The following is an 18,288-nucleotide window of genomic DNA, read 5'->3' as shown; positions in this document are numbered from 1 at the left end:
AACAACATGCACCATTGGCAGTGGACTGCTACATGATTTCAGTTCTGATGTTTGGTTTTGTTTTTTGGTGGTGGTGGTAGGGTTGCTGCACCACATGGCTTGTGGGATCTCAGTTCCCCACCCCGGGATTGAACCCAGGCCCCTGGGCAGTGAAAGCAGCGAGTCCTAACCACCTGACCATCAGGGAATTCCAGTTCTGATGTTTGGATTTGTGTTCATGATTGTACAATGGGCCCAAAGGCCATGGAGCTGTAGCACATGAATAGTTTAGCTCCTGAGAATTCGATTTCATGTTGGAATTCTCCAGGCAAGAATACTGGAGTGGGTTGCCATTCCTTTCTCCAGGGGATCTTCCTGACCCAGGGATTGAACCAGGGTCTCATGCATCGCAGGCAGATTCTTCACCATCTGAGCCACTGGGGAGAGCTCCACAATTATATGCATTTGGCCCCAGATAACATCGTGTGCTTACCTTCACATATATCCATATACACATATATGGGTAGAAATTGTGCATCTTTTAATCTGATTGCCTTCGTTACTCTGCCTGGTCATGTATTCATCAGTATATACTGGCATAACCTGCGGGGCACACAAGCACAATGGTAAGGGTCTCCACATCTTCCAGAGATGTGTGATGCCTTCCTCTGGTGGCTAAGCAAATCAGTGGTGATGGTGTCACTGACCTCTGGCCTTCAGGAAGACATTAGAGACTGAATTATGGCCACCGAGAAACCCTTGGCTGATTAAATGTTATAAGAACTGGGAGACACATTTACAAACAGTGAAGGTGGTAATAGTACACAGAGAGAACCAGCACACTATAAATTGCTCAAGGGTTCTGGGCAGAGAGTTAAATATGCATATACTGCCCATCTGTGCAATTATATGCTATATATATATACACATGTGTGTGTGTATCTCATATGCATACATGTTACTGTGCATATTCTTTATATTAAAAATCATAACTTCTGTGCCTAAGTGAATGAAAATAGGGATTTTATTGTGTAATACTGGTTAGTTGCAATTTTGCTTCAGTTAACGTTAAAACTCAACTGCCACTTGTGTGAGTCATTAAGAAAAGAATGAGGTATTTTATAGGCAAATGCTCTATTAGAGCCAGGTGAAGGCCAATTGATAAAACAGATGAAGGAGCAGAAACTCAGATCAAGTTACCTGTTCAGAGTCACACAGTGCTATTAAGCCCAATTCAGTAATGTTCTAGGGGGAAAAAAAGATGATCAAGATGGTATGTTTACTTACTGAAGGGAAGGGATAGACAGTTATGATTCAGAGAAGTGGATGCCTCTGACCAAAGAAAGTCTGGCATAGCCTGGGAAAGCCCTGGGGACAAGAGCACTGTTATGTCCTGGAGCAGCAGTCCCCAGCATTTTTGGCACCAGGGACCAGTTTTGTGGAAGACAGTTTTTCCACAGACTAGGGGGTGGGGGAAGGATTGAAGGCAGGAGGAGAAAGAAACTACAGAGGATGAGATGGTTGGATGGCATCACCGATTCAATGGACATGAGTCTGAGTAAACTCCGGGAGTTGGTGATGGACAGGGAGGCCTGGCGTGTTACAGTCCGTGGGGTTGCAAAGAGTCGCACACGACTGAGCGACTGAACGGAACTGAGGGGCTGGGGAGAGAAGGTTTCAGGGTGATTCAAGCACATTACGTTTATTGTGCACTTTATTTCTAGTCTCACTTCACCAGCTCCACCCCAGATCATCAGGCATTAGATCCCAAAGGCTGCAAACCCCATCCTAGAGCTTTTTTTCTCTCTGAAAAAAAAAAAGTTTGTCTTTTTTTTTTGTTTTAATGGTTGCACTGTGGGATCTTAGTTCCTTGGTGGCGCTAGTCGTTAAGAACCCGCCTGCCAATGCAGGAGACATAACAGATTTGGTCCCTGGGTCGGGAAGATCTCCTCGAGAAGGAAATGGCAACCCACTCCAGTATCTTCCCTGGAAATTTCCATGGACAGACGAGCCTGGTGGGTTACAACCCATGGGGTCACAAAGAGTTGGACACAGCTGAGCACAAGCATGAAGTTCCCCAGCCAGGGATTGAACCTGGGCCCTCAGGAATGAGAGTGTGGAGTTTCGACCATTGGACTGCGAGGGAATTCCCCGTTCTAGAGCATCTTATTGTATAAATCTTACTGGATAAACTTTAATGAGGTAACTTAGTCATCACAAGCACATAGCTCTTTGCAAGAGTCATGATGCAGGCCTCTTTTAATAAAGCAGCTTAAATTTAACTCAAACTGATTTCTTTAGATACAACAGAATCCCCTAAGAGCTCTGAATGGCAGTTTTTATTACACTTTTGGCCTGAAGACTGAGACTTTTGCCTTGTAGAGGAAACAGAGGATATGGGAGTGTGTAAAGTTTCCGCTGGGGCTGCTGTTCCCCTCCTGAGCCAAAGACACAAGAGATGCCCCGGGGCCACTGCTGGCTCTTCCCTAAGTAGCTGATGGAATTCAGAGCAAGCCAGTGGGTACAAGCTCCCATGTGTTTACAGGCTATAAAAGCTCAAACCTCTCACACGAGCCCCTACCAGGCCTTTCTTAAGTCAGTACAATTTGTCACTTGGATTCTTTTTTCTAGCTTATATGACATCTAGCAGAGTTTGCCCTGGGGAAGCAAACGCTTCATTTCTCTTTCTCCCCGTGGGCACGTGTCTTTCTCTAGATTACAGGTTAGTTTGTAGCCCTGCATCAGCATTTCTCTGATGTGTTTGAGAAAAGTTTTTATTTTTTATACATTTTTTTTTGATGAGGACCATTTTTAAAGTCTTTATCGAATTTGTTGCAATACTGTTTTCTGTTTTATGTTCTAGTTTTTTGGCCCAGAGGCATGTAGAGTCTTAGCTCCCTGACCAGAGATGGAACCCGTACCACCTGCATTGGAAGGCACAGTTTTAACCACTGACGGCCAGGGAAGTGCCAAGAAAAGTTTTTAATTTGCAGTTTGGTAACTGGGAGAAGTGCTCTTTTCAGCTGACTACATCTCTGAACTGAAACTGGAATGTGGCTGACATGATTTTGATTTTGATTTTTATCAAGCAGAGGATAAGCCAGGCTCCTTATCCTTGATTTTATAAGTAATTCTTTAAGTGAAAGCTAAGAATGAACCGAATATAGAGAGGGGATCAGTGGTTACTACAGGAGCTATTTGACCAAAAGAAAAGGACACCGTCAGGTCAGAACATGTCGCCTGGGACCCTGGCCCTCCGTTACTGGCCAGATGATCTAACTGAGGTTTAGTCTCCTCATCTGTAGAATGGGTAGAGGATCACTTTCCCACAATACCCAAGTGCAGGATTTTTTTCAGATTAAGGGCCAGTTTTTATGGGATCCCACCAGCATTTTATGAAAAGTGAAGGAATAGAATGGACTGGAATGAAATGGCCCAGGGCAAAGTGGAGTGAAATAGAATGGGATGGGATGGAACAGAGCAGAAAATTCTAACTGGGCTGTCATCACTGTTTTTCTTTTTTTAACATTTATGTTTATTTAGTTATTTTTTTGGCTGTGCCAGGTCTTAGCTGCGATATTGGATCTTCGACCTTCATTGCAGCATGCAGAACCTTTAGTTGTGGCATGTCGTATCTAGTTCCCTGTCCAGGGATTAAACCCAGGCCCCTGCCTTGCGGCAATGAGTCTTAGCCCTTGGACCGCCAAGAAGTCCTGTCATCACTGTTTTCTTATCTTGTTTGATTTTCCTTTTAAGCCCATCTTGCTATCTGATTTTGAGTATAATCTTGCTAGCATGTGAAAAGAGTGCAATTGTATGATAGTTTGAACATTCTTTGGCATTACCTTTTTTGGGGATTGAAATGAAAACTGACGTTTTCCAGTCCTGTGGCCACTGCTGAGTTTTTCAAATTTGCCGGCATAGTGAGTGCAGCACTTTAAGAGCATCATCTTTTAGGATTTGAAATAGCTCAGCTGGAATCCCATCACCTCCACTAGCTTTGCTCATAGTAATGCTTCCTAAGGCCCACTTGACTTCACTCTCCAGGATGTCTGGCTCTAGGTGAGTGATCACACCGTCGTGGTTATCTGGATCATTAAGACCTTTACTGTACAGTTCTTCTGTTTATTCTTGACGCCTCTCCTTAATCTCTTCCACTTCTGTTAGGTCCTTGCTTTTTCTGTCATTTAGTGTGCCCATATTTGCACCAAATGTTCCCTTGGTATCTCCAGTTTTCTTGAAGAGATCTCTAGTATTGCAGTTATATCTATGTGTGTCAAGTTTGTCTGTCTCCTGCACTGGATGGTCAGCTCCATAAGAGTAGGGACTGTAAAAAAAATTTAAAAAAAAAAAAAAAGAGTAAGGACTGTATTTTTATCACTCTATCCTCAGCACCTAGGACAGTTCCTGGGTCTTCACTGACATTAAATACATATTTATCAAATGAATGAATGATTTATCCTTATTTTACAGATGAGAGGTCTGTGACAGAGAAAAGCAATGTCAAACTACACTGGGTCTCCAAGCTTGCTCTCTCCATCGTCCATTGATAGGATGGGAGGGTGTACGAGCTGGAAATTTCAGGTACCCTTGAGTTTACCAATGGGGCATCCGAGCCTGGAGATGGAAAGTGACTTATTCAGTGTCCTGAGGGGAAGAGTTGGATGAGGACCCAAGTTACTGGCCTTCAGTCTGAGGCACCGAACTGCTGTTTGCACCTCCCTCACCCTGGACTTGAGCACTAACTATCAAGCTAGTCTGAACTCATCCATGCTGTTGCTGCTGCTGCTAAGTCGCTTCAGTCATGTTCGACCCTGTGCGACCCCATAGATGGCAGCCCACCAGGCTCCCCCGTCCCTGAGATTCTCCAGGCAAGAACACTGGAGTGGGTTGCCATTTCCTTCTCCAATGCATGAAAGTGAAAAGTCAAAGTGAAGTCGCTCAGTCGTGTCCGACTCTTAGCAACCTCATGGACTACAGCCTACCAGGCTCCTCCGTCCATGGGATTTTCCAGGCAAGAGTACTGGAGTGGGTTGCCATTGCCTTCTCCGGAACTAATCCATACCTCCTGCTTAATGACACATCACTGGTGGCTTGGGGCCAGTGTGGAGGGAATGATGGGCTCAAAAGGGGCACCAGGGATCTTTGGGGATGGTGGAAGTATTCTGTGTCTGAGTGTGGCAGTGGTTTCATGGTGCACGCACCACCCAACTCATCCAGCTGTACCCTCCAAATGGATACTGTGCATTGAACTTAAATTACACCTCAATGAGGGTTATAAAAAAGTCCCAGTGTGTGTATTGAGGTCTTGTTTTTCCCAGTCAGGCCCCCCTTCTATGGGCTGTATGATGAGGGTAACATACACTGTGAGGAGCCCTCTGCCCCCATTCAGAGGACCTCTGCCCCGTCACCAGCTGCGATCCCTGCAGGAGGTGCCTGTCCTGGGCCTTACTTTCCCCATCTGTAATGTAGGGACAAAACACTTCATGAACAGGGTATTCAGAGGAATCAATGGCTATCATCCTATGTAAAGTTCTAAAAAAAAAATGCATGATGCTAGTAAGCACTCAATACATGATAGCTATTGGTTTTCTTTTTTTGTATTTCTTGGAGATATAAACCCTCAAGGTCAAATAAATATTTTTTGAGTACCCGCTGCTCCTGAGACATAATGCACTTGCTCAACTTGGTAATAAATACAGAATGTTTAATTTGATGACAGTTGAATTGAAAGATTTTTTTTCTTTACATGCTTCCTTTTTTCCTATCTTCATATGGAATTCAGCATTTATTATGATTTGTGAAACATATTCTTTTATTATATAGCTTTCCCTCCATTACTCAGATCTTTTTATTCTTCAGTAATGCCCACACATAACATATATTTATAAAATTAGAATGAGTGTGTCCATATAATTTTAACTCCATCATTTTTCACTAAATATTATTTCCTGATTATATTTTCCTTTCCTTAAATTTTATTTAAATTTATTGTATGATTCCACATGTTTCATTTGTGTACACTGTTATTTATTGAACTAGGCATTTCATACAGAATATTTTTTATTTTCATCATAAACAGCACTGCAGAAGGCACCCTTTAATTTTATTCAGTTTAAACAAACACCGTTTACGCTTCTTAAACTGCTATTGCCAAGTTGTCGAGGAAGTAGACGGCAGCCATTACTCTTGACTGTGTGACTTTTTTTCTTTCTAACTCATTTCTCCAGGTCGGGGGAGAGGTCAGGAGGGAAGCCCTATAGTCTCCGTGGTGTAGACGCAGATACATCAACAGTGTGGCAGACTCAGAGGGAGGGTGCTGATACACAGACTCAGTTCTTGCTTCTTTTCTAAATAGAAAACGAAACCAATGATGTATCTTACAAGATACCCAAAGGAAAACTATTTACACCGTGTTTGCCCCTGTTACTCTAAAGTACTGTAACTGCAGAAGTGTGATTTGACAGTAGAGCAGTGAACCTCTAGAGGCAGCCTTCCTGCGATGACATTGACAAGCCATCTGGCCCATGCTCACAGATTAACGTGGCATGAGCCGTCAATTTCCATCTTCACATTCCCGTCCCCAGCTCTTCTTACATTAGAATACACAGCATTTGGTGTTGCTTCAGGGCCTCAGAGAGCCCTGGGGGTATCCTTACGGTGAGTGGTAGGAACCTGACTCTGATCCTTACCTTGCAGTGTCTGTCTGTCTGTCTTCTTCCCCAACACACATGCCTCTACAATGTGACATGACACAGAGATCTCCCTTTCAGTTCCTAGCCCAAAGGCCAAACTCATCGCTGGAAATCCAAATTTATCAGATTTTTTACCTCAACTCCCTGAGTATTTGGACTAGGTTTCTTCTACTTGTCTGCCTCCTCTCATGATATCCTTAATGTGATAACCTGGTGTACACCACCTCGTCCCCCTTCTTATCCAGATTCAGGCTACTCATGGAGCAGAGGAATGAGTGGGACCCAGAGGAAACTGGTGACATAGTCACGTTGAACATCTAGTTATTGAACACTTGCTATCTGTCATCTCTGTGCTAGAAGTAGAGACACAGTAGATGAGAGAAGACAGGCCCATGGCCTCAAGCAGATTACTTTCAGGTGGAGAGCAGGGATAAGAAACAAGTAAAAAATAGCCAGGAACATTCAGAGAGTGATAAATATTGAAAAGTAAATTATAAAACACAACACAGAGGAATCCAAAGTAACTGACATAGTGTGGTACTCCGTCGCTCAGTCGTGTCCCACTCTGTGCGACCCCGTGGGCTGTAACTTGCCGGGCTCCTCTGTCCTGGGATTTTTCAGGCAAGCACACTGGAATGGGTTGCCATTTCCTTTTCCAGGAGATCTTCCTGACCCAAGGATGGAACCCACATCTCCTGTTGTGTCTGCTGCTTTTGTCACGTGGGTTCTTTACTGCTCAGCCACCAAGGAAGCCCTGTTCTTATGGTTGGCTGGACAGAAAAGAGGAAGATATGTGTGTGTGTGTGTGTGTGTGTGTGTGTGTGTGTGTGTGTAATGGGGCAGGGGTGCTGGTGTGGGACTGGGTGGCCCAAGACAGTAGTTCTATCTGCCTGAGATGTGAATGACAAACAGATCTCAGTCATTCAGTCATGGGAAGGTGGTGCAAGGTGTTCAGTTGGGGATAAGTTCAGGAGAGCTCCAGGGAGAGAAGACCCGTGACCCACGAGGGAAGGGCCTGTGCAGGGGCAGGGAGAGGAGTGCAAAGGGAGCCTGGAGAAGCTGGCAGTACCGTGTCCTTAGGTCTTGTAAGCCGTAATCAAGATTTTGGACTTTGTCCTGTGCAGCGAGGGACGTCTCTAGAGGGAACTGGCGTGAGCAGGCAGAGGAAAGAGCAGGTGTCAGCAGTCCTGAGGGCTGGCTGGCATCGTTACACACATAGGCAAAGCCCTGGGAAGTGATGTTCCCTTTCTTGACACTGGATTCAGTCTCGGTCCAATGAAGGTCATGGTGCCTGCCACACGCAGTTATTGTGGGGATTAATGCTTCCAGAGAAGAGGAAGAACCTCACGGCCAGTGAGTTCCTGTACCCATTAGAGATCCCTACTGCAATCGATTCTCATTATTTACACTAGCTATGTCCTATAAAGTCCCTGCAAACACTGAAATAACAAATACTAAACCATTCCTTCTAGAGGAAACACACACACATACGTGCATCTCACATAGGTTATAATAATCCTGCAGATTCAGGAGAGTTGAGGTCTGCACTGGAGGGAGGGAGGGAGGTTGGGGAAAGTTCTAGCAATGGCTGAGGCCCACGTGAGCTGGGAGAAGGTGAGGGCAGAACCCTAACGCATCCATCGCAGCGTTCTTGTCAGTGAGGAGCGCTGTTCTCTTGATAGGTCTGCTATTGCCACTGAGTCCGGGGATGTTTAGGGGTCTTATCGCATGTCTCCCACTGCAGTGCTCTGGAGGGAAGGCAGAAGTTTCTCTAAAACAGGCCTGCCACCCAAGGAAGGGCAGTTGGCTCAGCATTGTGTCGGCCTCACAGGATTTTAAAACAAAAACACAGCTCTCCACTTGTTTTTCTGCTTTAATTGAAAATCTTAACTCTGGTTACTCGCTTTACAGTCCTGGGCAAAACAATACAGATTTACGTCCCACAAACATGCCTTAAAAGACAGCTTGGTTGGTCATTTTTTGGTTGGTCATTTGCTTGGTTCATCATTTTTGTTCTCTCCTTTAGGAAGTAAAGCAGACAGAGAGAGATAGGCGAAGTGGATTCTTTTACACTTTGAAGAGTGATGGAAATGTCTCTTCCGACTCCCACTGGAATTTCAGGGGGAGAGACACATTAACTGCCACTTTCCACTGCCATCTGAGGGCAGAATTTTTGCTGCTCAGAGTAGTGGAGCCTGGAGGTCAGGGGACTCTGGAGGGCTAAGCTCTGAGAGGGTGGGAAGGCGCTCCCTGAATGAACTCAGCCTGATGCGCAGTTACCCATCAGTACCCCTGTTTATTGCTTTGTAACCCACGGTTGTCAGGTTAGTGTCGCTGTGGCTTCATCCCATCTTCCTATTACTGGCCTTGCTTAATTCTGCTTAAAGATTCCCAGAGATACCAGTGACATGGTGAGGTGGCAATGACAGGGGCCTGTGTCTGTGATTCTGATGTAAGAATGTAAGCATCATTTTAGTTATTTTCTCCTCAGTCTGATTTCACTCCACCGTGAACCAAGCTCATCTTTTCCTTCCTGTGAAAGCAAATACACATTGATGTCCTTTATCTAGGGGGAGAGGACAGGTGGTGATAATTCATCCCAAACAACGTGGAGGTTTGCTCTTAGAGTTTGCACCTTGACACTGATGGCATTGCTCTGGGCCGTTCACCTGGTCACACGGAGGAAGCAGTTGAACCTGTGCCCTGGGGCTGGGAAGGGAGGCTGGGTCGCAAGTACTGATTCAGGTGAGGAAAAGAAGGTCATGAGTGAGCCTTCACTTGTGGCTTGGGAAACAGGCCTCTTGGGGGCACTCCAGGTGAGCTGGGGACCACTGCCAGCAGGCCAGTGTCCCTAAAAGTAGCGTCAAGTCCCTTGAGCCAGCGACGCATCACATAGCTGGCCTCGGGTTCTTCATCTGTAAAATGAAGGTTGCAGGCCCCAGCAGTTGTGTGATTCTGTGCTAAACTGATTGTTGCTTTTGTGTCTTCTGCCCATAAAGTGATGATCTCCCCCTCCCCATCCAGATATGTAAAAGACATTCATTCTTTTGATGGTCTAGGCGAGAAAGCCATCAACATTTTCCTTGCTTCTCTGGAAGATGTGAAGTGCCACGGGGGCTTACGTTGTCTGATACCTAACCTGCAAATGCGTCGTGTTAAAAGGGTGCCTGCCCCACGTGCTGAGTCAGAAGTCCATAGCAGAATGCCACATCCTCATCTCCATCCTGTAAAATTAATGCAAAATGTAATGGGGCAAAAATAGTTGTATCCATATTTCTGATGCATTTCATGAGTGTATTTCTACAAGGGTCTTAATCTAGTGCAAAGCTCTCCTGGTTTTTCTCAGAAAAAAAAAAAATCCCTTTTACGGCTCAAATGAAGTGTTGTTTTAGTAACATATGGATACCTTTTAAACATCTTCAGATACAGCACTTATGCTGCACCTGGGGTTTGATTAGTGGTGGTTTGAGTACATAAAAAGAGGTGAGGAAAAGGAAAAAAACACACAGAAAAGGCAACAAGGGTTATGGAACGCCATTAAATTATGTTTATGGTTTTACTTGTCAGTAGTTTGTAATACAGAATGGTTTTCCTGGAGTCCATTTGTCAGCATTGTCACCAATTAGTGCCTACAAATTACCTTTTGTTCAAGCCACGTTCTCCTGGTTGTCTTGGGGCTGCACAGATCAGAGCTGTTGCGGTTCATGAGCTTTTACTGTCAGGTTGCACATGTGCTTTTTCTGCTGATGCATCTGGCGATTCTGTCCCCTCCCCCAAGGTCTCCAACGGCTGTGATTCAATTTTTGTGAATGGGAAGGAGATGAAGAGCAAAGTGGACACGGTTGTGAACTTCACCCACCAGCACTTCACCTCCCAGTTAGAGGTCACGGTCTGGGTGCCCAGACTTCCCCTGCAGGTTGAGATCTCGGACACAGAGCTGAGCCAGATCAAAGGATGGAGGATCCCAGTGGCCTCCAATCGAAGGTGAGGAACTAAGGGTGAGGGGGTGACCCTCAGGGGGGGGCTGTGGATCTGAGGCTCCTGGGGCTCAGCTCTGAGGCAAAACGTCCTCAGGGACTGAGGCTCCAGCAAAACTGCATCTACAGCGGGTAGTAATGGGAACAGAGTTAAGATGGATCTGACTTGGGTCCTTACTCTGACAGGTGGAAATTATAATAGGGATGATATAGTAAGCCCTCTACATACGAACCCTCGTGTTGTGAACTTTCACAGATGCCAGTGCACGTTCGCGTAGTCCCGACCCATAGACTAGTTCACGTGTCCGGCATGCGCTGTCACACGGGCACATCTCCTACGAGTGGCTGTGCTTTTGTGTACTGTACAGAGTACAGTAGTACAGGGTCTTTGTCTCAAGCCCAGGATGTCCGCAAGTGAGCGTAAAAGCAGTGGTGACGTAGCTGATATTGTTAAGGAGTGCCAGCTGTTGTACTGCACTACTGTACTTTTCAAGGTCGTGTGCTGCAAGATTAAAAATATTTTCTTTATTTTCCGTTTGTTTTTATGAATTATTTGCATGAAAAGTGTTATAAACCTATTACGGCAAGCTACTCTAAAGCCCATTGTGTTAGTTGCATACCTAGGCTATCATAGTTGGACTTACAAACGAATTGTACTTAAATGAATGCACGCTTGGAACGGAACTCATTCTTATGTAGTGGGTTTACTGCCATATTACCTATCTCACAGAATAGTTGCTGGGATTCAATAAAATGATGCAACGCATAAGAAGCACACAGCACAAGGCCTGGCTTGGGCAAGAGCTCTATTCCCCGCTGCCCTAGTGTTCTTTCCTGCATTGTCCATTCTCAGTTTCCTGCTTGAAAATTCAATCATCCTTAGTTGAGCACAGTGCAGTGGCTAAGCTGTAAACTCTGGAATAAGGTCACTAAGTTTTCACTCTGGCTTTTCCGTGTTTGGGTTTCTCTGGTGGCTCAGATCGTAAAGAATCCGCCTATAATGTGGAGGACCTGGGCTCGATCCCTGGGTTGGGAAGATCCCCTGGAGAAGGGAATGGCTACCCACCCCAGTGTTCTTGCCTGGAGAGTTCCATGGACAGAGGAGCCTGGCCGGCTACAGCCAGCCCATGGGGTTGCAAAGAGTCAGACGCAACTGAGCGACTTTCACTTTCCCGTGTATAGCCATGCGACCTTGGTCAGGTTTTTTAACTTCTCTCTTCCTATTTCTTCATCTACAAGTTGGAGATGACAGTAGAGTGGCTGAATAGAGTTGTTCCAAGAATTCAGTGAAGTGATACACCCTGCAGCAGTCAGAACTCTAGAGATAGCATTTATTCACTTTACAGGAGCAGGTAAGGCAGGACCCGGCACGTATTCCAACTCAGGACATATGAGCCTCTGCCCCTCCCTCCCCTGACACAAGACCCAGCCCACCGAGGGCCCCGCAGACCAGTCAGCAGCCACCAAGCCAGGTCCTCTCACGAGGGACGCCAGACAGGTTCATCTTGAGGGGAAGTCTGTGGAGTAGCGAAGCCAGAGAAGGTTTCTCAGGGCAGGTCATGGGCAGGCAAGTGGAGGAGAACTCGTGTCAGGACAGGGGGAAGGGCCGGGGCACCGAGGAAGGAGGAGAAGTCGGGATGCGCGTGTCAGACGTGTTTCAGTTTTGTTAGCAGCTGGGCCTGGGCGGGGCTGACCCCCAGCCCCGGGCGAGTGAGGCAGGGCCGCGGCAGCACATGTGATGCTCAGTGACCACCGCACAGGGTCCGGGAGTGAAGAGGCAGCATGTGGTGGGTGACCACTTGTGAGCACTCTGGCAGGAAGGAAATGCAGTTCACACGAAGCATCACAGTCATGGGGAATCTGGACAGGGAGGTAGGGGAGACCCTTCTTCACCAGGATGACGTTGGCTCCGCTGTGTGTGTGTGTCCCAGGCCCACCCGAGACAGCGAAGACGAGGAGGATGAGGAGAAGAAGGGGAGAGGGTGCTCGCTGCAGTACCAGCACGCCCTCGTGCGCGTCCTCACCCAGTTCGTGGCCGAGTCCCCTGACTCGGGTCAGCTGAGCTACATGCTGGGCCCTGACTGGCAGTTTGACATTACCGACCTCGTGATGGATTTCATGAAGGTGGAAGAGCCGAGAATCGCTCAGATACAGGATGGCAGGACCCTGGTGGGCCGGGAGCCGGGCATCACCACCGTGCAGGTACAGGCACCCAGCACTCGCCACCTGCCCCAACCCTGGTCTGTGTTGATAAGTGTCCAGGCAGATGCTGGAGGATAGCGTGTGTGTGCGTGCATCAAAGACTTATGGGCAGTGATAGAGGGTTTGTCAATTCTAACAGTTCAAACTCAAATTAAATTTTGTGTTACTTTTTTTTTTTTTTAAAGATGCTTCCCTGATAGTCCAGCGGTTAGTGGTTAAGAATCTACCTTGCAGTTCAAGAAACATGGATTCAATCCCTGGACAAGGAACTGGAATTCCAGTAGAATTGAAACAACTAAGCCTGTGGGCTCCAGAGTCCGCTAGCCACAACTAGAGAGTCCGTGTGCCCCAACGAAAGATCCCACATGATGCAACTAAGACCCCATGCAACTAACTAAATAAATGAATACTTTTATAAAAGACAATAGAATTCATAAAAATTCACAGAACAATTGAAAGATATAAAGTAATGATAATAAAATTATATTGTATTTTCCCCCAAAGGTCAAAGTCATTTTCAAATCTTATTGTCTAGAGTAGCAAATAAAAACCTTGAAGAATAATCAAGGAAAAATGTTTGCCTTTTAGAGAGCTGAGAAAAAATATCTCATTCCTTTTACCAAAGCTAAATTTAATGCACAGTCTAAGCAATCTTTCCCCTAATGTGATTATTTTTCATGTGTCACTAACAAAAGACAGTAGAACCTATGAAAGCCAGTTTTATTTTCCTCAACTTGAGCATTAACCATTTAGCTCTATTTTACCTTGAACAGTGGACACAAAAAATTTTTTTAAATGTATTGCACTAAAAATAATAAAAACCACTCTCCACTTTACTATAGTAACAGTAAGACTATTTTCTAGCCAGTGGACAGGATCATTCTGCAGAAAGAATGCAGCATATTTTTTAATAACAAATTAAAAGGTTACTGCTCATAGTTCACAAAGTCAGATTTTTGGGGTGTTGCCCAAGTCAATTTTTGACAAACTGGATTCAGTGTTGTATTCTGCATCACTCTTTCGTTGCTGTGTTAACAAATCAACCAAACATATCCCAGCATGAAGCACCGCTAATTTATTAACTCAGAGTTCTGAATGTTGAGAGTCCAGTTGAGCTTGGGGTACCAAGTCAGGGTACTGCAAGGCTGCAGTCACAGTATGGGTCAGGCTGGGCTCATGTGGGGCTTTGAAGAAGTGTTTCAAGACTGAGGACTCTGCTTCCTTGTGGATTTTCAGCCAGAGGTCATTCTCTGCTCCTAGAGGTCACCTGCATCCCTCCTTATGGAACAGATCCACCACCAGATTCTCACTCTTTGAATCTGACTTTCTCTTCTACCAGTCAGGGAGAAAGTGCTCTGATTTTAAAGGCTCGTGTGATTCCATGAGACCCACCTGGCTAACCCAGTATGGTCAACTGTGCCATATCCTATAACATAGTTGGGAGGGTGATTTCTCATCATATTCACAGGTTTGACAGATTGGACAGAACGTCTTTGGGGGGATAGGTCTAGAAATTCTATCCACTAGATATAACTCTTCATTTGATATTCACCCCTGATTGCGAGGGCTTCCCTGATGGCACAGTGATAAAGAATCTGCCAATGGAGGAAACTAGGGTCTGGTCCCTGGATTGGAAAGATCCCCTGGAGAAGGAAATGGCAACCCACTCCAGTATTCTTACCTGGGAAATCCCATGGACAGAGGAGCCTGGTGGGCTACAGTCCATGGGGTCACAAGAGTTGGATACGACTTAGCGGCTAAACCACCACTACCTGCTTGCAAGCTAGATGGTAAATTAAGAAAAATGGTTTCTTAGGAGAGTAAGATTCTCCTTCCCACTTTGCTCACCTGGCTTATCCAGTGATGACACGGCAGCCCACACACTGGTGATCACTGGTCCATGCGTATGTGTGTTAGTCACTCAGTCGTGTCCGACTCTTTGGGACTCCATGCACTGTAGCCCGCCAGGCTCCTCTGTCCATGGAATTCTCCAGGCAAGAATACTGGAGTGGGTTGCCATTCCCTTCTCCAGGGGTAAGTGATCCATAGTGAACATCTAATGCTCACTGGAAGGAGTAGGAGTAGGAAGAGATGGCTGAGCACCAACCTTTTAAAGAGCTTTTACTGCAATTCTGCCATTTTCACAATTAAATATTATTTGTTGGAAAAATGTCAGTCTTTGGTGCCTAGTACCAAGGTAGGCAATTTTTAGTTATTGCCTCTAAATTAAATCAAGCTTAAAAAAATACAGTACTGTTATCATGATATGAATCAAAGGAAAGAAGTGGGCCGGGATGATATTTGTACTTAAAACTCCTTCACTTGGAAAGCGTAATTGAACAGGATCATGACTTAGCACGCACACATTCATGACTTGCTCACATATACAATTTCGCTACATACAGTCACGTCACAGGAAACTAGGAGAACACTTTGGGGGGAGCATCAGTTCAGGAGTTTCGAATGGTGTAATGCAGACACTGAGGCTTCCCACTGACTCTACAGGTCCTGTCGCCTCTCTCTGACTCCATCCTGGCTGAAAAAACCGTGACCGTCCTGGATGACCGGGTCACTATCGTGGACCTGGGTGTGCAGCTGGTGGCCGGCTTGTCTCTTTCCCTGCAGCCTCACAGGTTGGACAAAAGAGCCATCATCTCAACAGCAGCTGCCCAGGATGTTCTTCAAGCCCCACAGCAGGTAAGATTCCAGAGTCCTTTTGTTGCTGGACATGGGACCACTTCTTTCTCTGTCACATCTTGCAAAGGAGATAGAGCACTCATAACTGGGACTGGTGATTCTTGTAGCTGCTTCCTATTTCTTATCCAATCTGTCCTATCTCCGAGAAAAGTACTCAATGTCTTAGACCCATTTTCCTTGTATGTTCTTCTTGCTTTAGAGCAGCCTTACCTGTTTTAGACACAGTCTGCTGCTAGACCATGACCAAAGGCTCCCATATTCTTACTTTTGCCCAAGCAGGTGCCTGTTGACACTTGGAAATTTCATTTCAGCTACTTGAATAAGCATGGCATCTGCCACTGTTGACAATGATTGCCAACTTTCACACTCTCCCCCTCTTTAAACTTTGACATGACATTGATAAAGATACCAGGGCACTGTGCCTTTCAAGCAAACTGGTCTCAGGAGGCATCCTTCCATAAGCATGTCCAGCCAGGGCATGTTTTGCTCTGTCAGCATTGGCTTCCTAATAAGGAAAGTTCAAAGCAATATTCTCTTGAGCAGGCGCCCAATTCGTTGCACCTGAATTTGATTCAGATAAATTGTTTGATCTTTCAGAATGTTTTTAGAAGGGTCAAAGTCAAATTCTGTTGTCTGGCATGCGGTAAATTACAGTAAGTCCTGTACATACGCACCAGCTCCATTCTGAGAGTGTGTTCATAAGTCCAGTTTGTTCCTAAGTTTAACAAAATTAGCCTAGGTACCCAACTAACACAATCGGCTATATAGTACTGTAAGGCAGTCATTTTATAATACTTTTCACAGAAATAATGCATAAAAAACAAGCAAAAAGTAAAGAAAACATTTTTAATCCTACAGTACAGTACCAGCTACATCACTGTCGCCGCTTTTACACTTGCTTCCAGACATCCTGGACTTGAAATAAAGATGCTGTGCCACTGTACTCTATACAGTGACGTACACGAAAGCACAGCCACTTGTAGAGGGTGCATGCATGTACAATATATGCCAGATACAAGAACTAACTTGGGTGACTGGACATGCACACACGTTTGCATCTTTGAAAGCTCGCAACTTGGAAGTTCATATGTAGGGGACTTATTGTAAAATACACTTTAATGCATTAGCTAAAGCATATTGTCCATTTCTTACATTAGTAGGGCTGTGGCTTATGGCTCATGCCAATTCAAGGCAAGCCAAGAGCTGTTCACAATAATAAAACACAGAAATTAATTCTCAGTTTGTATGTTTAAATAATATTACATAGAAAATCATATTTACCTTTGCAGGTTTTGAAGGAACCTGATTATAACCTAATGCTCTGGTTTCATTTCTCTTAGGAAGCCATCATCAGTTCTTGGATTTTGTTCAGCGATGGTTCAGTGACACCTTTAGACATTTACGATCCCAAGGATTTTTCAGTTACTGTCTCATCTTTGGATGAAATGGTGGTGTCTGTCCAGGCAAGCCTTCAGTCCAAATGGCCAGTTGTGGTTGCAGAGGGGGAAGGGCAAGGGCCCTTGATTAAACTGGAAATGATGATCAGTGAGCCCTGTCAAAAGACCAAGAGGAAGAGCATTCTTGCCGTGGGGAAAGGGAACGTCAAAGTCAAATTTGAGCCCAGTATTGATGAGCACCAGGGAGGCACCAACGATATTGAGGGCATAAACCGGGAATATAAAGACCACCTCAGTAACACCATAGATCGTGAGGGAAACCAGGAGAGAGCGGTTCAGGAGTGGTTCCAGCATGGTGCCTCTGTTGGCCACGAGGAAAATGCCAACAAAAGCACAACCCCACAGTCTGCCATGGAGGGAAAAGACAAGAAGACGCGCAAGAGCGGTGGTCCAGATGCCTTCACAAGCTTCCCCGCTCAAGGGAAGTCACCAGAACCCCATAATCCTAGTGACCTCACGGTGACCTCCAGGGGGCTTACTGACTTGGAGATCGGCATGTACGCCCTGCTCTGCGTCTTCTGCCTAGCCATCTTGGTTTTCTTGATCAACTGTGTGGCATTTGCTTGGAAATACAGACACAAAAGATTCGCCGTGAGCGAGCAAGGCAACATCCCCCATTCCCATGACTGGGTCTGGCTGGGGAATGACGTGGAGCTTCTAGAGAACCCGGTGGACGTGACCCTCCCCTCGGAGGAGTGCACCACCATGATTGACAGGGGGCTGCAGTTCGAGGAGAGGAACTTCCTTCTGAACGGCGGTTCCCAGAAGACTTTCCATAGTCAGCTGCTCAGACCTTCTGACTATGTCTATGAGAAAGACATGAAAAATGACCCTCTGAGTTCCACAGGCCCCAAGAGGAAGAGGGTCAAGTTTACTTCCTACACCACCATCCTCCCAGAGGACGGCGGCCCCTACACCAACTCCATCCTGTTTGACAGTGATGACAACATCCAGTGGGTCTGCCCAGATATGGGGCTGGGAGAGTCCCAGGGCTTCAGAGACTACATGGAGAGGCTGCAGGACCAGATGTGAACTCCTTTCTCATGTTTGTATTCACCTTTATGCCTTCTGTTTTTTGAATGGTGGAGCCGTGAGTCTGATCAGCAATAGGGGATGATTTAACAGAGCTTCATTTGTGGCGGTCTGGCGGGATCCCTTTCTAAGCAGGTATCAGAGAGAGCAAAGGCAGCTGGGTTTGAAGCTAGGCACTGTCTCTGAGTCGGCCACGTGTGGGTCCTAGAGAAATTCTAAGACAATGATTTTATCTGCTGCCTGGTACTA

The 18,288-nt window shown here is 45.8% G+C and overlaps 1 protein-coding gene across 1 annotated transcript in view; it reads left to right on the top strand.

Annotated features, from left to right (window-relative positions):
- Positions 1-18,039, top strand: part of TMEM132B (transmembrane protein 132B) — a 240,879-nt gene extending 222,840 nt beyond the window's left edge. Inside the window, exons 5-8 of the mRNA XM_068989611.1 lie at positions 10,453-10,658; positions 12,583-12,853; positions 15,359-15,550; positions 16,891-18,039. Of these exons, the coding sequence (XP_068845712.1) occupies positions 10,453-10,658; positions 12,583-12,853; positions 15,359-15,550; positions 16,891-18,039 (1,818 nt within the window). The remainder of the gene's footprint in view (positions 1-10,452; positions 10,659-12,582; positions 12,854-15,358; positions 15,551-16,890) is intronic.
- The last annotated feature ends 249 nt before the right edge of the window (positions 18,040-18,288 follow it).

Source organism: Capricornis sumatraensis, chromosome 17 (assembly GCF_032405125.1).
Source record: "Capricornis sumatraensis isolate serow.1 chromosome 17, serow.2, whole genome shotgun sequence".
In the NCBI taxonomy this organism is placed as follows: domain Eukaryota; kingdom Metazoa; phylum Chordata; class Mammalia; order Artiodactyla; family Bovidae; genus Capricornis; species Capricornis sumatraensis.
The sequence above is the reverse complement of the archived record's forward strand: the minus strand, read 5'-3'. Positions and strand labels throughout refer to the sequence as shown.